Source organism: Trachypithecus francoisi, unplaced genomic scaffold, assembly GCF_009764315.1.
Source record: "Trachypithecus francoisi isolate TF-2019V2 unplaced genomic scaffold, Tfra_2.0 Lachesis_group12, whole genome shotgun sequence".
Classification (NCBI taxonomy): domain Eukaryota; kingdom Metazoa; phylum Chordata; class Mammalia; order Primates; family Cercopithecidae; genus Trachypithecus; species Trachypithecus francoisi.
Window position 1 is genome coordinate 46,462,288 of NW_022681457.1, and position 22,767 is coordinate 46,485,054.

Here is a 22,767-nt window from a genome sequence, read left to right on the forward strand (position 1 = left end):
TTTCCTTCATGTTTCATCTTTAATCCAACAAATGAGAACAAAACATAAAGCCTGTTCTACCTCAGTCCAAACGCCTTTACCACACTGGCTTACTCAATTACATCTGATTTTCTCTTGCATTTCCAATTCCCAGTCTTTGCTATACTGCTCTACAGCTGGGTTTAGTTAGAGCAATAACATCAAAGAGTTAATCCAAATCAGCTGGTAGTACTTTAAGTTATCCCCATAAACAATGCAGTTTTTTTAAAAACTGTCTAAATATTTGCTAGGTACACAAAAAGAAAACTAGTACTTGGGGACTCCCAAGATGCATATGCCATTAGGCCGATGCTCTAAAAAGTGACAGATGGCTTGTTAACAGCAGTGGGATTTTGTAGTAACTCTCCTATACCCTCTTTATGGTTATTAAATCCTCTATTTAACCTTCTTATAGTAAAATAGAAACGATTAGCCTTCATGACTACTAAGTCAGCAAGTTTCATGAATCCTTACTTTCCTTGCAAAACAGAAAAATACTGGAAATGGAGGGCCAAAGGAAAGGGCATGGGATGATCTTTTAAGTGCTGCAAAGAAAGACTAGTTATTCCTACAATGTGGGTTTTGGTTTTAATTTAAGGAAACTTACCTTTGAAAGATTCATTTTACTACAAAAAGGAACAGACTTTCTGAGGCCTGAAGGGATTTGTACTTGAAGATACTCCAGTCAGCAGAGGGTCATGTTGAGCATTCTGCAGACAGAATTGTTTCAAGTCTGCAGCTGCCTGGGAAACCTATACATAACAAAGAGGGGAGGGAAGCGCCAGATGGTGAAAACATTTTAATGAAGGTTTTCTCAATCTTTGGAAATACTGTACTTCCAATAAAACAGTACTTCTCTTGCTTCAAAAGAAGATACTATAGAATAATTGAAGACTTAAGTCATATAGTGAGCTCTTTTTTTTTTTTTTTTTGAGACGGAGTCTTGCTCTGTCGCCAGGCTGGAGTGCAGTGGTGCGATCTCGGCTCACTGCAACCTCCCCCTCCTGGGTTCAAGCGATTCTCCTGCCTCAGCTTCCTGAGTAGCTGGGACTACAGGCGCGCACCACGCCCAGCTAATTTTTGTATTTGTAGTAGAGACGGGGTTTCACCATGTTGGCCAGAATGGTCTCGATCTCTTGACCTTGTGATCTGCCCGCGTTGGCCTCCCAAAGTGCGAGATTACAGGTGTGAGCCACCGCACCCAGCCTAGTGAACTCTTAATACTTAAAACCAATGCTTGTAAATAAGACTGATTTAAAGTATGTTTTCTTTTGGTTGGTTACTAGAAGAATCAGATGACTGAGTACAAACAGTAGAATTATGTTTATTTTTGCAAAGCACAGCACATCTTATTAATAATGGGCTGTTCAAGTGCAAACCTGAGGGTACTTAACATCTTGTTTCTTAAAACAAAATTAAAGGTTCAACAAAAAGCAATAACATTCTAGCAAACTATTATTTTGTCTTGAAAGCAGTATTAACTGGAAAAATGCTACTGTGAATGAACATAATGTGGGATAGCACATAATTTAGAAACGCAAACACTTTAAGAATGCATTCAGTATACTGATCCTCAAATTTATCAGACCCTTATACTGTTGCATTTAAACTAAAACAAATTAAAAGAGGCATGCATTCTTTCACTTAGACATCTACTATTTCTATATTCTGCTAAGGTGATGTAGGATATAAACAAAATAACCATAAAGCCATAGAAGTTCCTTAAGTCCTGTTTGGGTGGCTCTGTATATGTATATTAACACTTAAACCATATTTAAGTCAATAGTTTCTTAAAGGCAGGCTGCTCAGAAAAACTGTTAAATTGAAGTTTGCTATCAGCCTTTCAGTCACATGACACTGGGCAGAAATCTGTCACTGTCTAGTTTAATAACATTAAAATAGTTGATGGTACACAAATACCAAAACAATGAACTGAACTGTTCAGACGTGGAACATGAATAAAACATGCCCGAAATGCATCTAATATCTGAAGTCTTGAGCTGAGATTTAAGAAGTGGGAGAAATACTCATTTATTTTATTCTCAGTCTTTACCACAAGGAGGCTGGGAGCAGGTGTCCAGTCCATCCAGCTGGATATGTGACCTTAGGGAATTAATAGCATCACAAATGCTCTCTATACCAAGAACCCCTGCAGATTACAGCTGTACCTCCAACCTGATAAAATAATTCATCCTCCTAAGATGAATCTAAACGCTTATCAAATCTATTTGTGTGTCTGGCTTATACAACAGTCCAGGGTAATGAGTTCCATAGGTTTAATAGCTCCTATGTAAAAGAAGTATTTTTACAAATGACTAAACCCCCTCATCCCCTCCCTTCCAAAAGAAGTGTAGCTAAAGTAGGGGAACAGTGGTGTCCTTTTTCAACAAATATTGTAACAGTGTTTAGTGTTTTCATTCATATTAACCAGCAGGAAGCATAAAGAGTACCTGTTAATTTTCTATTTAAAGTGTAGGTGGGGTCCAATGTAACTCCCTTTCACAAGTTCCAAGCACCACTATGTGCTGCATATACTTACAGGCACTGAGAATACATAACAGCCAGAGAGAGCCCTGTTGTTATGGAGCTGACAGTTTAGAGAAAATGACAGACAAGGTGCTCTGTAGTAAAAGGAGTAATCGTTTAGATAGTGACCGGGTGCCCACCTAAGGGAAGGTGTCTGAGGTGACATTGAAGCTGAGATCTCAATGACGAGATCCAACCAAATAACCATCAGTGAGAAACAGCATTCCAAACAGTGAGGAAAGCTGAGACAAAGACTCTAAAACTGGAACAAGCTGCTAGCCCCCAAGGCACTGTAACAATCACCATCCAGAGGTTGAAACCCTGTAATCCTGGCCTAATTATTAGTGCCCCTTTTCACTCTCAAAAATGTCCTGACCTACCTATGACAGTTTGTGAAGCACTTGTGATAAGTTCTATCAACTGTACTCAAACATAAAGGTTAAAAGATTGTACTAGTTTAAAAATCTCACAAAAAATCACCTAGCCCAGTCATTGATAAAATAGATACACAATGTTAAACCACATTTAGCAACATGTCTAAAGAAAAGCTCATTAAAAAGTCCCAAAGGGGATGCTCCCCTTCTTGCTACAGCCTTAACATCAGGCAGTAACTCCAAAACCAAATCATTTCTGGTGCCTTTAATGATCCCGACCAGAACCAGAAGGCTACTGAAGATTTAGGTAGGATCGGTTTGGGGGGATTAGGGGAGCAGCAGCTAGGGTTTTCAAGGTAAAGTTCTTGGAGTATTTTAGTCTGAGGACCTCATGTCATTTTCTTTGGAGAGTAAGTATGTACAATTTATTGCTTTCACTATCGCGCCCCATTTTTTCTTTCTTGGTCCATCCTATCTGTGATAAAAGCATACCTGAATGATATATAATGGTTAATAAATAAATGATTTCGAATTTCAGAGCCAAATCCAGCCAAGACTCACTAGAAACCACTGTGATGAGGTAAGAATTGGGAGAGTAGAGAAATAGATTCCAAATTGCAGTGAGGTCTACAGCACTTCAAGGACTCTGAGGGGGATCCCACACCAAGACGAATGAGAATTTCTCTTCCCTTCTGAGTTGACCACAACTGGGTAAGCAGGTCCCTCACATTTCTAGTTAACAAAGCTAAATGGGAGACCCTCTCTCAGGGGGATCCTACAACAAGACGAATGAGAATTTCCCTTCCCTTCTGAGGTGACCACAACTGAGTAAGCTAGGTCTCTGACATTTCCAGTTAAGAAAGCTTAGAGACCCTACCTCTCTCACTCCACAAAACATTTCAGGAAGTAATAAAGACTAGCCTGGTGAGTATAAAATCAAATCATCTTAGGAACTGGCTGCTTTTAACAGGGCACATGATTTACATTCTTGTTTCTTTTTTTAACTGCAGAAGTGTTTCACATGTAGCCTGACCTATTGTACCAGAAAGAAGCCAATCCATTCAGGACTGTAAATATCAGGAAATACTTAGAATAGCGCTTGAATGTCAAGTTGTTCTATCAACACAGACAAAACGCTTTTTCTCCCAAAGTACCCCAAGACAAGGCCAAAACTAACCAGACGCCAAAATAAGACCAATCATTACCCACAATAATCATTTTCTCGGGCATGCGGACCAGTCGACATCCCCAAGGTCAAATACGAGCAAACTGTGCCATAGGTATGAAAGGCACGCTTTGTTCGAGGTTGTACGGGGCACTAACCGGAACTTCACACTCCAGGATAGTTTCGAAAAATGCTGCTGTAATCCATAGTTTAAGTTATGCAATAATTCGCTTAAAAGTATGTGTTCAATGGACAAGAGAAGTTGAAGGTAAGAATTTAATACTAAAGGAAGTAGGTTTGGGAAAGATAAAATGGGGGGAGAAAAGTCTGCTCTGAATCAAAAGTCGGAAAATACCCTGTCCGATGAGAAACAGCAGGCTGGCGAAGTGGGAAAGGAAGGGTGCGGACGGCGCGCGGAGGCGCAGCTTGTTGGCGAGACCAGCCGACAAGGCGGCCAAGGGAGGTAGAGAGGGAGGAGGACCGGAATGTGGGCCACGGTTCAGCCCAGAGGCCAGCCCTCCTCGGAAAGTCCTGGGGCGGAAGGGCGAACTAATCGTCCCTCCAAAACACAGCCTAGACCCACGCGGCGCCTTCTCTAAAGCTGGCCGCTCCCCGATCGCCGCCACCGAGCGCGCGTCCTCTCCAGGGGAAGGGAGGGCCGGCGCGTGTCCCACCCGCCCCCGCCAGCTGGGTCGCCGGATCCCACCCGCCACTGCTGCAGCCGCCGCCTTCCTCCCGCCTCGGCCGCCCGCCCCAGCTCACTTTGACGCGGTTGAGCCCGGCCTCCAGCCGGAGCTGTTGAACCACTTTCTTCATAGCGGCAACGCTGGAGGAGCCAGACATGCTGCACACGACGGCCGGGCCGATTCGTGGGTCGGTGGGTCGTTGGCCGTGGGTCGGCGGGGCCAGACAACTAAGCAGCGCGCGGCGGGGGCGGGGCTCCGAACTTTGTCTAAGTTTCCGGTTCTGTGCTCAGCGACTCCACCCTCGATGCGCATGCGCGCCTTTCCCACCCTCTGTTGCGGCTCCTCACCAGGCCAGGAGCGCGAGCCTGGAGGAGGGGGAGGAGAAGGGGCGGAGCAGTCGGTGGGCGCGGCTGCTGGGGAGGCGAGCGCGCCTGGACTCATAAGTTCTCTTTTCCTCTCCAGAGGGACCGATTAGGGAGAGGTAAGGAGACAGCTCCTCGTTAGCCGCTAAGACCTAAGAGGGGGTCTGAAGAGGGCCAGTGAGGGAAGTCGGAGCTGTGTTGTGTCTAAAAGGTCCGGCGGCGGGTGACCAGGAGGTCTCAGTTTTCCTCCCAGAGTTTGTGGGAGGGGTTGAGGGAAGTGAGGGGAGATGCCCGCCGAGGCGTAGGAGCTACTGTGCACCCGGCGTGAGTCACCCGCACACCCCCGCCACGCCGTACAGGCGTGTCTCTTTGTGACCCGAGTTTGGCCAACAGGCATTCTCAGTTCCACCTCCAACCCCCAGTCTGGCTGACACGAGGCGGAGGGAAGGTGCGGAGGTCGCTGTCGCCTACCCAGCTGAGCCGGGCGGGCGGGGAACAGGGGCGCTGATTCGCTGGAGAAAGGACCTTCTCGAGGTTTGACTTTACTGGCTTCTTAGCTCTTGAATTGGTTTTTTCTGAAGGAGATTGTGAAGAAGCCAAGGTGCTGGCTGAAGATTACACCTGTCTACTCTGTTACCCATTTACTCTGGAGAATTAACGCTTATTGTACTTTTTAAAATAAAACTTGTTTTGGTGTCCGGAAAGTTTGTTTTTTAGTATTTCCGTTGTAATTTATTACCTCCTGCTTGAAATTGAGTCCCAAAGGAGTTTTTAGGAGAGAGGGTAGGATCTAACCAAACAAAATAGGCTCAGCCAGCCAGTCAGTGTGTCTTTCCTTCATCCATGGAAATGTGTGTGTGATGTCACAGCACTAAGGGCAGATGTTTCCTATTTCTTTTGGGATAGTCAGTCCCCGAATGCGCTGATATTTTCCATTAATGTGAATAATTTCATCATTAATGGATTTCAAATTTTTTATTAGAGAAGCATATGTCATTGCTCTGGTCAACAAAATCTAAATTACTTGCTCAACAGTTTATATCAGTTTGCAAAAATGTACATCGTGTAAGTTTAGCATCTTACTTAATTCGTACGGATGTAATTAATGATTGGGGTTAAAACCAGGGTTTGAATTCTGGCTCTGCTACTTATGGTATTCTTGGGCAAGCTACTTAAATTACTGAGGCTTTTTTTCCTTATTTCAAAATAAATTATAAAGCTTCGTAGAGTTGTTTTTCAGAATGAAATGACATTATATATAAAAAGAATATGAAAGCTATCTCAATAAATATTGTCTTTTCCCAAAAGGTGTTATAATTATTTTACCTTTGGTGCTTTGTTGACTGTGTAATGCTAAAACGTCATTCACACTTTACAGGTTTGTAAGATTAAACACAAGTATCTTTATTAAAGAATGATCTATTTTACAGTAGTTGTAAAATATATCACTGAACTCTTAGAACCGTGGAATGTTAATGCTGGAAGAGATTTTAGGGAATATATGGTCCAATAATTACTTCTGTGAGGGAGACTGTTGAGGAATAAACAGTGTTTTAGGCCAAAACAGTTTCAGAAGAAAAAAATTTATTGCTTTTTTATTAACTGCTGCATTGGGAAACCACAGACTGAACTGCTGTCTCAAACACTAGATATTATTGTTTGTAGCATGTGTTTAAAGATTCTATTTAGGATACAAAAGAAAAAAAAAACCATTGAGGCCGGGTGCAGTGGCTCACGCCCGTAATCCCAGCACTTTAGGAGGCGGAGGCAGGCGGATCACGAGATGGAGATCGAGACCATCCTGGCCAGCGTGGTGAAACCTCGTCTCTACTAAAAAATACTAAAATTAGCCGGGCGTGGTGACACACACCTGTAGTCCCAGCTACCCGGGAGGCTTGATGCAGGAGAATGGCTTGAACCTGGGAGGCAGAGGTTGCAGTGAGCCAAGATGGCGCCACTGCACTCCAGCCTGGCGACAGAGCTAGACTCCGTCTCAAAAAAAAAAAAAAACCATTGAGATAACTTTAAGTTCAGTTGCATCTGAAGTGATTACCAGTAAATATAGTTTATGAACTATCTGTATCTCTTAAATTTTTGTTTAGGAGATGTCCTTTGACCTTCCACAATGATCTAAAACATTTCAAACATGTTACTAACTGTACAGACATAGATGCTCACCGTTCAGTTGGTTGAAGACTGGCCTGTTGTAAAAACAATTTGTCACCAAGAAGATTCTTTTTTTTTTTTTTTTTTTTTTTTTTTTTTTGAGACGGAGTCTCGCTCTGTCGCCCGGGCTGGAGTGCAGTGGCCGGATCTCAGCTCACTGCAAGCTCCGCCTCCCGGGTTTACGCCATTCTCCTGCCTCAGCCTCCCGAGTAGCTGGGACTACAGGCGCCGCCACCTCGCCCGGCTAGTTTTTTGTATTTTTTTAGTAGAGACGAGGTTTCACCGTGTTAGCCAGGATGGTCTCGATCTCCTGACCTCGTGATCCGCCCGTCTCGGCCTCCCAAAGTGCTGGGATTACAGGCTTGAGCCACCGCGCCCGGCCCACCGAGAAGATTCTTGTAGAAATAAATGGCAAGAAAAGACAACCAAGTAATCTGTCGTTTTATGTTTTGTCAGCAGAGCACTGTCAGTTTAAATTTACCTGAGATCTTCACCTTATTCAATTAATAACCTAAGTTCTTTAGTTCACTAGGTCTAAATTCAGAATTTGAATAAATAAGATTCACATGCCTTACTTTGTAGTTTAACTAAAAACTGAATCTCTTCAAAGGGGGATTTCACAATTCTGACTTCTTTCTGAAAGAATGAGCTTATACTGTTTTTATAATGGCTAAGGAAATTGAAGTTTGGAGAAAAAAATATATACAGTAGCTGCAAATAAAATACTTAGGAAGTAACCAAGGAAGTTAAAGATCTCTACAATGAAAACCATAAATACTCCATGTTCATGTATTGGAAGATTCAATATAGTTAAAATGTCTCTAATACCCAATCTACAGATTCAATGCAATCTCTATCAAAATACCCATGACATTCTTTGCAGAAGTATTTTTAAAAATCCTAAAACTTACACAGAACCATAAAAGACCCAGAGTCACCAAAGTTACCCTGAGCAAAAAATAAACATGGAGGAATCATGTTACCTGACCTCAAATTACACAACAGAGCTACAGTAACCAAAACAGCATGGTAACTGGCATAAAAACAGATACACAGACTAATAGAACAGACTAGAGAACCCAGAAACAAATTCATTCACCTGCAATGAACTCGTTTTTTACAAAGGGCCAAGAGCATACATTGGAGAAAGGACAGTCCCTTCAATAAATGGTGCTGGGAAAACTGAATATCCATATTAGAAGAATGAAACTGGATCTCTCTCCTCATATACCAAAATCAAATCAAAATGGGTTAAAGACTTAAATCTAAGACCTCAAACCATGAAACTACTATAAGAAAACATTGGGGGTGGGGCATGGTGGCTCACACCTGTAATCCCAGCACTTTGGGAGGCCAAGGCGGGTGGATCACCTGAGGTCAGGAGTTTCAGGCCAGCCTGACCAACATATAGTGAAACCCTGTCTCTACTAAGAATACAAAAATTAGCTGGGCAGAGTGGCGCACGCCTGTAGTCGCAGCTACTTGGGAAGCTGAGACAGGAGAATCACTTGAATCCGGGAGGCAGAGATTGCAGTAAGCTGAGATCATGCCATTGCACTCCAGCCTGGGCGACAGAGTGAGACTCCAGCTCTCAAAAAAGGAAAAGAAAACATTGGAGAAACTTTCCAGTACATTGGATTGGGTAAAGATTTTTTGAATAATGCCCTACAAGCACAGGCAACCAAAGCAAAAATGAACAAATGGGATTACATCAAGTTAAAAACCCGCACAGGACCAGGCGTGGTGGCTTATGCTTGTAATCCCAGCACTTTGAGAGGCTGGAACAGGTGGATTGCTTGAACCCAGGAGTTTGATAACAGCCTGGGCAACATGGCAAAGCCAAAACCACAGCTTTACAAAAATACAAAAAGTAGCTGGGCATGGTGGCATGTACCTGTGATCCCAGCTACTTGGTAACCCACAGAGGTCAAGGCTGCAGTGAGCTATGATCATGCCCCGCATTCCAGCATGGGCAACAGAGAAGCCCTGTCTCAGAAAAATAAAAAATAAAAATGAAAACCTTCTGCACTACAAAGGAAACAATCAGCAAAGTGAAGAGACAAGTCACAGAATGGGAAGAAATATTTGCAAACTATTCATCTGATAAAGGATTTATAACCAGAATATATAAGGAGCTCAACTATATAGGAAAAAAAATCTAATAATCCACTTTAAAAATGGGCAAAAATGCTGAATAAAGACTTTTCAAAAGAAGACTTACAAATGGCGAACAGGTGTATGAAAAGGTGTTCCAACATCACTGATCATCAGGAGAAATGCAAATCAAAACTACAATGAGATCTCTCCTCAAAGTGGCTTTTATGCAAAAGATAGACAATAACAAATGCTGGTGAGGATGTGGAGAAAAGGGAACCCTTGTACACTGTTGGTGAGAATGTAAATTAGTACTACCACTATGGAGACCAACTTGGAGGTTTCTCAAAAAAACTAAAAACAGAGCTTCAGTATGTCCCAGGAATCCCACCGCTAGCTATAGACCCAAAAGAAAAGAAACCAGTATATCGAGGTATCTGCACTCCCTTGTTTACTGCAGCACTATTCACAATAGCCAAGATTTAAAAGCAGCCTAAGTGTCTATCAAGAGATGAATGAGTAAAGAAAATGTGGTACAAATAAACAATGGAGTACCATTCTGCCATAAAAAAGAATGAGATTATCTCATTTGCAACCACATGGATAGAACTGGAGGTCGTTATGTTAAGTGAAAAAACCAGGTGCAGAAACACCAACTTCACATATTCTCACTTATTTGGCAGTAAAACATAAAACAATTGAACTCATGGAGATAGTAGAATGATGGTTACCAGAGGCTGGGAAGAGTAGTAGGTTGGGAACTGGGGATGGTTAATGGGTACAGAAATATTAAGTTAGATAAAGTGAATAAAATCTAGTATTTGATAGCACAAAAGGGTGATTATAGTTAACAATAATTATACATTTTAAAATAAGAGTATAATTTGATTTTTTGTAACACAAAGAAAGGATAAATGCTTGAGGTCATAGATACCCTGTTTACCCTGATGTGATTTTCACACGTTGTATGCCTGTATCAAAATATTTCGTGTACCCATAAATATATACACCTACTACATGCCCATAAAAATTACAAAGTAAAAGAAACCTAACTCTATAATTCCTTTTCCAACATAGATTCTAACCCTATATCATTCTGTTACTCTCTGGGAGACCCTCCCCCACTCTAAAATGTCCTTATATATCCTGAGAAGGTTTCAAATCAAGACAAGTATGCCATTTTGTCTACACTAGGACCTGTCTAGAAAACAAACCTCATTCCTCAATTGGTTCCACAAGTCTAACTACTATAAATGCTTGTGGATTCTGGAGTGCCCTCAGGCATTTCAGGCTTTTTTTGTTTTTTCTTTTTTTTTTTTTCGAGATGGAGTTTTGCTGTTGTTGCCCAGGCTAGAGTGCAATGGCGTGATCTCAGCTCACCGCAACCTCTGCCTCCTGGGTTCAAGCAAGTTTCCTGCCTCAGCCTCCCGAGTAGCTGAGATTACAGGCATGCGCCACCATGCCCAACTAATTTTGTGTTTTTACTAGAGACGGAGTTCACCATGTGGGTCAGGCTGGTCTCAAACTCCTGACCTCAGGTGATCCACCCACCTCAGCCTCCCAAAGCGCTGGGATTATAGGCATGAGCCACCGCACCCGGCCTCATTTCAGGCATTTTAATCTATTTACCTAAGACAGGTTACCCTTTAAATTGATTAGAATTTTATTTACAGCTTAACCAGGAACCAAATAAAGCAGAACTCCCAGGACATATACATAACCTGAATCTATCCTGATCAGATAGACTTCATGCCTTGGTGATTTAAGAATCAGGAATTATGTGAAAAAAATACTCCCATCATCTGTCATAAAGTTAACTGTATTCTGATTTTTTTATTCCAGAATGTAAGTTTCCCTTTCACTTGTTGCATTCCCTGAGCAATCAAGTAATCAAAACATTTTAGAGCTGCAAAGGATTTTGAAGAGTTCAAGTCACTTACCACTAAGAAACTGACACTCCGACCAGTGAATGGTTTTATAGGTTATAAGGGACCAGAAATCTGCTTTTCTGGCTCCCAATCAATCTGATTACCTTGTGTGAGATTCTACTTTATTGATATATTTAAACATAGCCCATGTCAGCATTTAGGATTTTCTAAAGTACGTCGAGCAATCTTTGTATGCCGTATTATCAAACAGGAAATAAAAATTACTAGAATCCTTATTTCTAGAAACTGAATAAGTATCAGAAGTTCTTAACCTTGATTTTCAGCTCTGCTACTGACACTGAAAATAATTTTGGAAAAGTGCAGAGAAAACATGATGGGCAGATATTTTGAAAGGAGGGACTAGATCAGAGATGGCAGATAGGTTATACATCCACCAAGAGTTACTCCTTCTCAAACCCATAGTTGACTATGGTAATTCTGAGATGTAGCCTTGGGATCCTACTTAGTAATTCACTTCTAGATAGTCAGTACCCGTTGATGGGAATTAGCATGCAAGATAAAATTGATTTTCCATTCCTGGCAGTAGAGTTGTAAAGTAAAATTATGCAGTAAATGAAAGATTAGACAGGAACTTAATAGTCACTTTATTTTCGGTTATTGAGATATCAGTCTCCTTTCATTTGAATTGTTGGCATCATTTTGTTCATTAGCTAATTAGTAACAGGTAAAAAATGTGAAAATCCCACATATTATATGTTAGGATTTAGTATATGATTTGGTTAGGATCAACTACAAATTCTAAGCATGCCTAAAGTTTTTTTGGTTTTGTTTTGTTTTGTTGTTATGGAGTTTCGCTCTTGTTGCCCAGGCTAGAGTGCAATGGTGCAATCTCGACTCATGCAACCTCTGTCTCCCGGGTTCAAGCGATTCTCCTGCCTCAGTCTCTGGAGTAGCTGAGATTACAGACATGCGCCACCACGCTCAGCTAATTTTTTATTTTTAGTAGAGATGGGGTTTCTCCATGTTGATAAGGCTGGTCTCGAACTCCCGACCACAGGTGATCTGCCTGCTTCAGCCTCCCAAAGTACTGGGATTACAGGCGTGAGCCACGCACGCCAGCCAAGCATGCCTAAAGTTTTAATTAGCTTCTCGTAGTGTCAATAGCAAAGGCTTACTCAAGTTAGCACAAGCAATGAGGAGATTATTGTAAATATCAACATAGAGCAGCAGTGGAGGCACATATCCCTTGTAAATCCCAAAACAGAAACTGTCACGCTAATAAGCCAAACTGGAAGTAGATCCAAGGCTAGATACTTCAGCCCCAAGACTTCTTGATTCCTCTCTAGTGCTTAGTTATAAACATGAATCAGCTATGTTACTTCCTCAGTTTGCTTCTCACTACCAGTTAACTCAGTCATTTTTTCTATGTTTTATCTTTTTCTATCTCTTTATAGATAAGTATAGCTTTTCCGTAACATAGGCTTGCCTCATGGCTGTGATACTATGACACTGCCTCATGACTTTTCTGTATTCTTTTTTTCTTTTTGAGATGGAGTCACTCTGTCGCCCAGGTTAGAGTGCAATGGCACGATCTTGGCTCACTGCAACCCTCCCCTGGTTCAAGCAATTCCCCTGCCTCAGCCTCTGGAGTAGATGGGATTACAGGCGCATGCCACCACGCCCAGCTAATTTTTTTTTTTTTTTTTTTTTTTGTATTTTTAGTAGAGACGGGGTTTCACCATGTTGGCCAGACTGGTCTCAAACTCCTGACCTCAGGCAATCCGCCCCTCTTGGCCTCCCAAAGTGCTGGGATTATAGGCATGAGCCACCACACCCGGCTCTCTTTTCTGTATTCGTGTTAGTAATGTCTACTAACGCTTGAATCTTGAGCTCTTTTCCCAGGTCTAATTCCCAAGGGCTCATCTTTTTACAGCAGAACATTTTGTTTGTTTCTGGTCAGCCCAGGATTTGGTCTCCAGCATTGGTTGCATCAGAAATGATAAAGGGAGTTCTTAAAATCCCAAACATGGCTTCTTTGCCATTACTTTAGAAGGGATACTATAGGTTGAGTATCCCTTATCCAAAACGTTTGGTGTCAGAAATGTTTCAGATTTCAGATTTTTTCAATTTTGGGATATTTGCATTATGTCGGTTAAACAATCCTAATCCAAAATCCAAAATGCTCCAATGAGCATTTCTTTGGAGCATTATGTCAACATTCAAAAAGTTTCAGATTTTTGAGCATTCCAGATTTCAGATTTTAAAATTATGGATACTCAACATATATAGTGGGGTCCTGTATAGGTTTACCTCAGGACAACAATAAAGCAGGTCTTGACTGATCTATCTTGAGTTTGTTTAATTAAAAATTTGTTCTGGGATGGGCACATTGGTGGCTCATGCCCGTAATCCCAGCACTTCCGGAGGCCGAGACGGGCAGATCACTTGAGATCAGAAGTTTGAAACCTGCCTGGCCAACACGGTGAAAACCTGTCTCTATTAAAAATGCAAAAATTGGCCGGGCGCGGTGGCTCAAGCCTGTAATCCCAGCACTTTGGGAGGCCGAGACGGGCGGATCACGAGGTCAGGAGATCGAGACCATCCTGGCTAATACGGTGAAACCCCGTCTCTACTAAAAATACAAAAACTAGCCGGGCGAGGTGGCGGGCGCCTGTAGTCCCAGCTACTTGGGAGGCTGAGGCAGGAGAATGGCGGAAACCCAGGAGGCGGAGCTTGCAGTGAGCTGAGATCTGGCCACTGCACTCCAGTCCGGGCGACAGAGCGAGACTCCGCCTCAAAAAAAAAAAAAAAAAAAAAAAAATGCAAAAATTAACTGGAAGTGGTGGCACACGACTGTCATCTCAGCTACTTGGGAAGCTGAGGCAGGAGAATCACTTGAACCTGGGAGGCAGAGGCTGCAGTGAGCCAAGAGTGCACCACTGCACTCCAGCCTGGGTGACACAGGGAGACTATGTCTCAAAAAAAAAGAAAAAAAAAATTATTCTGAATTAAAATATCAAATTTTAATATGTAACAAATTAAAACTTTTAGCCTACGAACTTGCATACCAGTGAATCAATGAATATCTTTATACTATAATTATTATAGATTATTAACTAATTATTATCTAATAATGAAGTGACCATATATGTATCTGAGTCATCTTTCACTTAGGTTCGTAATAGAGGCTAATATTAATACAGTGGCATACAGAGTTTTTGTATAGATATATAAATACTTTCTTAAAGTACTAATGTGTACTTAAAATAGCGTTTGACATGGTCAAAATGACAAATCACATTCTAAGTTTTAATTATTATAAGAAATATGGAAAGTAATATGTAAAACTAATTTAAGGAGATGCTATATTTCAGGAGATAATCTTTTAATTTTGATACCATTAAAACAATTAGTGGTACTTGTTAGGGTTTTGTAGAGCTACAATCAGTACCAGATCAGAGGAATTTTAAGTTTTGTTGGAGATAAATCCTTATTTTAACATAAATCAAGGAAGAGCAATGCTTTGAAATCTAGAAAAGCTTCAGCTCTTGTGTTGATATGATTAGTGTATCCTTAAGGATTATCCTGCTTTGATAATTCCTTTTAGAGTAATAATTCAGCTACCTTATTTTTTATTTTTTCTTATATACATTATATATTTTTAATTGTATCATACATTCTTGTAAACTGCCATAAATCCTGAGGAAAAACACAGGAAATAATACACAAATGAAGCCTGATATATATAAAGACTGGCATTTTCACCTGGAATGATTGTTCATGTTTTTTATTATTGAGGCATCAAAACCCAGGAAGAAATGTATATGGTAAAACAGTTTTCATCATTCTTTTTTTTTTTTTTTTTTTTTTTTTTTTTTTTGAGGCGGAGTCTCGCTCTGTCGCCCAGGCTGGAGTGCAGTGGCGCAATCTCGGCTCACTGCAAGCTCCGCCTCCCGGGTTCACGCCATTCTCCTGCCTCAGCCTCCCAAGTAGCTGGGACTACAGGCGCCCGCCACCTCGCCCGGCTAGTTTTTTGTATTTTTAGTAGAGACGGGGTTTCACCGTGTTAGCCAGGATGGTCTCGATCTCCTGACCTCGTGATCCGCCCGTCTCGGCCTCCCAAAGTGCTGGGATTTTAACTAGCCCAGAGGCTAATTAAAACTTTAGGCATGCTTAGAATTTGTCATTGATCCTAACCAAGTATCATAAATTCTGTCTTTCTACTTCCAAATGTGTATTTCTACTTCATGTAAAATGCTATCTATTTAACCTTAATTTTTGACCAAGAAAAGATGAATTATTTAGAATAGTAAAGTATGTCCTTGTCACAAGTCCATTATAATGTAATTTGTCACGTTACTTAGTTGTATATATTTATACTCATTTCATTACACAGTCCTATTTACTAGTAATATGTCCTTTAGAGTTAGAATAATAAAGATTATATATATTTCTAAGTTTTCATTTTTGGTTTATTTAATGTTTTTGTGTTTTCCTTTTTATTTCTTGAACAAATCAGAGACCAGAAATGAGTGGAAAGCTATCTTAAGCCAAAAAAAACTATTACAATTTTTATTTAATACCACTCAAATGAAGAAAGATAAAAAAAGAAACAAAATTCCAATTGATAATTATCCCATTCAGACATTAGTAAATATGTCGCTCAATCCAAGTCGACTTTCCTCATCAGAGGTAAGAAAATCTTTTTATACTAAAATATAAGAAAGACTTGCTTATCATTGTTTTTGAAAAGTTTTATAAAAGCAAAAACATAAATTATATGAAGTATTAGATATTGACTCCACCATGATCCCAACTTCATATATCCCATTGCCTGGTTACACTTCTCGTGTCACTAGCTCACTTCCTCTACCCCAACCATATTGGGATCCTCAATGCATTGATTCTATCACCTTTTTTACTATTTCTCAATTGTATGGTTGAAGGTGGTACCCTCCATATCTAGCTTAAGTTCCATAGAGCAGTCATGATCACTCCTTTGCACATACTTTTGACTCCTTGCCCCTCTGTCACTTCATTGTGCTGCTTGGCAAAACAACAAACATGGTTAATGCATTTCTCCACCTGTTCTGTACCTACACCTGAGCAGCTGAACATGGCTAGACAAAAAAATGTATACCATCATAAGTACCATTCTCACTTTAAATTCATGACCATGAATTTCAAATGGAATCTTTTCTGGTGGGCAGTCTTACTATCTGCGACTCATTAATTCACTCTTTCACTCTTCTAAACAAGTATGTCATACCATCTTAGATTCCCCAATACCTTCTCTCTATTTTCTCTTAAACCAAGTGCAATCAAGATTTCATCTCCATTATTCCACCAAAACTGTTCTCATTAAATTCACCCTTTCATTACTAAATCTGTTGGTTAATTCTTATCCTAAACATTCTTGATCTATGTGTGCATAACAGCTGACACCATTAATCACTTTCTCTTCCTTGACATAGGCTTCACTAGGCTTCTAGCATACATATTATGTTTGTTTTCTTCTTACCTCCCTGGTTGTTCATTCTCAGTCATCTTTGCTGGGCCTTCATCTTCCTCCTGACCTCTTAATTTGTGAATACATCAGGGTTCAGCTCTTTTATGTTTGTTTTCTTCTTACCTCCCTGGTTGTTCATTCTCAGTCATCTTTACTGGGCCTTCATCTTCTTACTGACCTCTTAATTTTGAAATACATCAGGGTTCAGTTCTTTGTTCTCTTCTCTGCCTGCACTCATTCCTTGGTGATCTCATCTAGTCTAATAGATTTAAATACCAACTTTATGCCAAGGATTTCCAAATTTATAGCCTTATCTCAGTCCTCTTTCCCAAATTCCAGATTCACATAGGCCTATATTCAGCTGACTAACTGACATCTCCACTTGGATGGCCAATAGATATCTCATCTTAATATGTCTGAAACTGGATTTTTTTTCCCTTCCCTAAAACTTGCACTACCCATGACTTTTGCCATTTCAGATACTGAAAGGTTAAATCTATCCTTTCAGTATCTGGGGCCAAATGCCTTGGAGTCATACTTGATTCTTCTTGCATACTTGAGTCTTCTACTTGACTCTTCTTTCAAACTCCACTTCCAATAGATTGACTCTGACTCTTCTACTTGACTCTTAAACTCCACTTCCAATTGATTGACTCTAACTTTTAAATACATACAAAATCTGACTGCTTTTTAATAACCTTTACTGCTAGCACATGAGTCACCATTGTCTCACACTCTAATTATTCCAGTAGCTTCATAACAAGTTCCCTTTTCTTGCCTCTTATAGTCTGTTCTAGCTATGATCCCCATCACTCAACTAATTAAGTAAAGCATTATGTATATCCTGATATAATGCAATATAAAATACAGGGCACCACTTATAAAATATTATTGCCCCTGTGTCACTTGAAGGCTGTATAGTTAACTGTTTATAGGAGATAAGAGAGGTTGGAGAAACAAGTTAAATGACACCTTAGAGATAATGAAGTATATTCAGAATGTAGAACATTCTATAAGACAACTGGCTCAGTATCTTTTAAAAAGTCAGTGCCATGTTAAAAATAAAAAGCAAAAAATAGGTTTGGGAGCTCTTCAAGATGAAAGTTTTAAAAGACATAACAACCAAATGCATTGTGTGATCTTTGTTTGAATTCCAGGTTAAGAAAATATTTCAAGGACAATTGGGAAAATTTAAATATGAACTGGATATTAATTGACATTAAGGGATTTTAATTTTTTAGATGTGAAAATGAAACTGTGATTATGTTACAGAGGTTCTTATTTTTAGAATATGGATGCCAAATAATTTAGGGATATAGTGTCGCGATGTCTGATTTACTTTGAATATTTTATTCGGAGAGAGAGAATTACTCTATTTATATGTATGTTTAAAATTTTTCCTATTAAATAAAAATATATGTCAGATCTTAATGTTTCTCTTAAAACCATGCATTAGCTTCCCATTTTGTAGGTGAAAATGGCTCAGAAGGCGCTATATGTTTCCCCTCTACCTCCTTATTTTTCTGAACTTATCTTCTACTACTCTCTCCCCTACTCTCTCTGCTTCAATCATACTGATATGCTCTCACCTTAATACCTTTATTTTATCTCTTTCTGAAACTCTTTCCATCTAGATCTTCACTTGGCTAATTCCTTCTTTTCCCTTAGGTCTTTACTCCGATATCACCTCTTCCATGAGACCTATCCTGACTATTTAAAACTGAAAACTTCTCCATCCCATATCTTCCCATTCTTCTTTACCCCGCCCTACTTATTTTTTCCTAGTAGCTACCACTTTATAATATCTATATTATCTATTAGTGTTTTGTGTTATTTTTTTTAATTTAAAAAACTTTTTTAAAATTTTACTTCTTAGAAGGCAGTATTTATTGTTTATTGGCTGTATTTCTCACAAAGCCAGGACTAGTCTGAGGCAAATGAGGTACTTGCCATAGAAGAAAAATTTAAGGGGCTACCAAAAAATTGTTTTAGTAAAATTAATGCAAAAAAAATCCATGATGAACAAGATACCAATATTTTAAATAAGAGACAGAATCCAACAGTGCCATCCCTAATCATTTTGAAACCTGGGGCAAAAGAAAAAGTATATGCCCCCATATATATATATATGTGTATATGTATATATACACCTTGTAATGTATTTTTAAAATAGCTAATGGTTTTAATGAAAATATTATTGATGAGCAGCTTCCATTAAAGCCAGGAAAGTAAGATTATAATAAATCAGGGTGTGAGTGTAAATAGAATATTTAACCTTAAAATAATATTGTCAGATTTAATATGTACTTTAAAATTTTTAAATATTTTTTCAACTACTTTATTGTTCTGGAAAAAAACATTAAAATGTATTTTTTAAGAAACATGTATATAAATATTTAGTTCAAGAGAGAGTTTCCCCCTGTAAAATATTAATATATTTATATAAAGATAAGGTCATATTTACTTCAAATTATTAAGGTTTTGCAAATATTCAATAGTATAGTGAGGGGATAATCTTTTAAGTGCTCTAGTGTTCAAAATGCAACATACAGAAAACTTCACTATCAGATCTATACAAACATTTTAAATTTTTAGTTAATATTTCATCATCAAAAGCATAGAAGTAATTTTCTTGATTTATAAAAACAACTTGAAGAAAACCTTATGCTCAAGAACCATTTTTATCTCCTATAAAATTACTAATATTAACAGTAGGCCATATTCAAACTTTTAAAGGTTTCTCAGATATTTAATATTGCATTCAAGAATATTCATTTAAATGCTTTGACTTTTAATATGCAGGGAGTATCAAGCTTAATTTGATTAAAAGATAAGACTACATTTGCAATCGTTCTGTTTCTGTTTTGGTTATATAAATTTTTTTTAAATAGAAGAACTCTAATCAAGGTCATAACAAAACATCAATGGAAAAGTGGATACTTACATAGAAGCACAGACACACAGACATGCCCAATGTAAGAACAATCGTTCCTTTCTCATTGGTCAGGAATAGGTTCTTCCTGGAATTCTGGGGAATAAGTACATTCCCCAAACCACAGTATTAAACCTTTTGCAGGTGCTGAGGGCTAGCAATCATCAGAACTGTAATAGGGAGAAAATATACAAAGGATAAAGATTCCACAAGTTCACCCCAGTGGAACTGAGTAGGTGGCAAGTGAGGTGAGGTAAAGGTTGATGTTAAGAAAACTAGTCTTGGTGCCCTAGGATTCTTACTGCAGACCACAGAAAAAACACCATATGCCAAAGATGTTGAGATAATCTCATAGCCACATCTATAACATTGTTGCCAAGGGAAAATGTACTCCAAATGCCAAGTGGCCAACTTAAGAACAAATTTTTAGTTCATTTTGTTTTTTGTTTGTTCATAGGGATATATGTATTCCATTTTTTTCTGTTGTGTTTATTAAACTTAATTCTATAGAACATCAGTTGATTTTTTTTCACTTTAAAAGTATTTTAACCGATGTTCTTCTCAATTTATTCAGTTGGTGGAACTTCATATTTTTTATGTCCCTGAAGGATCATGGAACTATAAGCTAAATACCATTTCAACAGAAGTTGTTAACAAATTCATTTCAGCTGGATTTCTAAGGCAAGTGTTGTGTAGTCATGTAACAATATGCCTGAAAGAAGAATCTTTCTTTCTTCAGAGAAAAATGCTTTTTGGAAATTTAAAAAGTATAAGTGAAAAATATTTTGTCCACGTGATAGATCCATTTCCTGACTTAATACTATCAATATGTAGTGCTATGTAACAATTAAATCAGTTCTGTAAGAATAGCTCACTTGGCCATAATACTACCACCCAGAAAACAGTATATAACCTGTGTATTATTATGGTCATACACAAAGTGAATTAAGAGAGAAGTTATCTAAAATTAAAAATCTCCTGAACTACTCAAGAGGCTAAAGTGGGAGGATTGCTTTGAGGCCCAGAAGTCAAGGCTGCAGTGAGCCATGATTGCAGCACTGCACTCCGGTCTGGGCAACAGAGTGAGACTCTGCCAAAAAAAAAAAAGAGAGAGAGAGGGAAAGAGAAAGAGGGAGAGAGAAAGAGGAAGGAAGGAAGGAAGGAAGGAAGGAAGGAAGGAAGGAAGGAAGGAAGGAAGGACTGCTGAAGATCTGAAGATCTGAGAATAGTAGTTAAAGCAATATATCTACAATGCCTCTTTCTCTAAACTGTTTCAAAATATAAACAAAGAACATGTGTTTATATGTATGTAGATGTGTATTTTCACATTCACAAAAAGACACATAACACTATGTGATCTAACTGCCTGTTGTTACCCCTTTAGCACACCTCTCTTCCTAATCTTCCTCATCACTTTCTTCAACCACATCAGCCTTCTTTCTGTTCTGTAACACATAGCCCTACCTCAGGACCCTTCTACTTTCTGTTCCTTTTGTCTAGAATGAGTTTTCTGCCCTAACCATATGCTCTCCCATTTCCTTCAGGTCTTTACTCACATATTACCTTTTTGTGTGGATATTCGCTAATCACTATATTTTAGATCATTTGTACAGTCCCTTTCTCCCTTCCCTGCCTTATTTTTCTCTGTAGTACTTAGTAGTGTCTTATAGATTACATTTTTTTACTTATTTACTTCATTAATTTTTCTATCCCACCACTAGATTATAAAGTCCATAAGGGCAGAGATTTTTGTTTTGTTGACTGCCATATTCCCATCACTTGGAACAATGTCTGACACATAATAGATGCTCAACAAGTATATGTTGATTGAATGAATTATCTAATATTTCTCATAAGGTCCTAGAAAAATAAGAGCTCAGATGATAGCATAAGTGATGGCTTTAAATTTTAGGTATTCAGGAGCAAAGTATCCCTAATAAACAAAGGTGGAATCTGACAGTGTTAGATTATTTAAAAAATTTTTAAGCACTAGCTACTGCTACCAAACTTCCAAAATAAATATCTGTGGCTAAATCATTCATTAATGTATATATAAAGGTACATCTATTCCACAGCAAATTTTAACAATAAAATTTGGAAGTAGATTAGCAAAGAGACAGTCATTTTCTTTTTCAGTACAAAACATTTATAAACAATGTTTATTTGCATAATTTTAAAGGCAGACTTCTAATTATTTTAAGAGATATTTATGGAAGACCTACAAAATACCAGCAGTGTAGAAACATAATATGTTAGGCTATATCTGACACATTAAATCAACCTTTGTGTTTGAGATAGCTGACTAAACTTACTGAATCATTAGTATATCCAAAATCTATTTCATTTTATATTATAAGGCAATTTTATAATATTTCAGAGTATCTTCTCAACTTACTTTACGAGCCCTGAGGGAGCGTCTTGGTGAATTCCTGGGTGAAGATGCTATTGCAGAAAAATTTTTATTTCTGAAATGCATTGGAAATAATTTAGCTATGGTAAGTTTTCTTTTTTTTCTTTCTTATTGAGAAAGACCATACCTTCTCAAATTATATTTCTTAAATGCTTATCAACTCAGCTTCTTAAGATATTATTAGATATGTAATGTCAATCAAAATGAAATGGAAATATCATTAAACATACAGATCAACAAAGATAGGTTGCATAGGCATGTTATTGGGCATGAAAATGATGGGTTTTGTGTGTGTGAATTTCCTTGCAAAGCAGAGAAATACCAATTTAAAATGTGATCATATAAGTTCTTAAATTTAAATGAAAGTTTTTAAGTGTTTTAAGCAAGTACTTGAGTTCTGGGAAAAAAAATGGGGTTCTCATTGCTTGCGCCACAACTAGACTCATTTAATGTGAAAATGATATGGCTCCAACATATTTTTTTGGTGTCAACTGTTTTTTTTTTTTTTTTTTAAGATGGAGTCTTGCTCTGTTGCCCTGGCTAGAGTGCTGTGGTGCAATCTTGGTTCATTGCAACCTCCACCTCCCAGGTTCAAGCAATTCTCCTGCCTCCCGAGTAGCTGGGAGTACAGGCACG

The 22,767-nt window shown here is 38.7% G+C and overlaps 2 protein-coding genes across 4 annotated transcripts in view; one reads left to right on the top strand and one right to left on the bottom strand.

Moving 5' to 3' along the window:
* The window catches only part of GNG5 (G protein subunit gamma 5), an 8,391-nt gene extending 2,986 nt beyond the window's left edge, over positions 1-5,405 (bottom strand). The window contains exons 1-2 of the mRNA XM_033225432.1: positions 4,846-5,405; positions 626-770 (exon numbers count right to left, since the gene is read on the bottom strand). Coding sequence (XP_033081323.1) covers positions 645-770; positions 4,846-4,926 — 207 coding nt within the window. The 5' untranslated portion in view covers positions 4,927-5,405 and the 3' untranslated portion in view covers positions 626-644. The remainder of the gene's footprint in view (positions 1-625; positions 771-4,845) is intronic.
* SPATA1 (spermatogenesis associated 1) overlaps positions 5,109-22,767 on the top strand; it is a 50,008-nt gene continuing 32,349 nt past the window's right edge. For 2 of the 3 annotated variants that reach the window (XM_033225427.1, XM_033225428.1), the window contains exons 1-4: positions 5,131-5,250; positions 15,800-15,972; positions 20,296-20,402; positions 22,099-22,216. In XM_033225427.1, the coding sequence (XP_033081318.1) occupies positions 15,871-15,972; positions 20,296-20,402; positions 22,099-22,216 (327 nt within the window). In that variant the 5' untranslated portion in view covers positions 5,131-5,250; positions 15,800-15,870. Of the gene's footprint in view, positions 5,251-5,524; positions 6,909-15,799; positions 15,973-20,295; positions 20,403-22,098; positions 22,217-22,767 lie in introns of those variants that run through there. The other variant, XR_004440656.1, reaches the window with a different exon arrangement.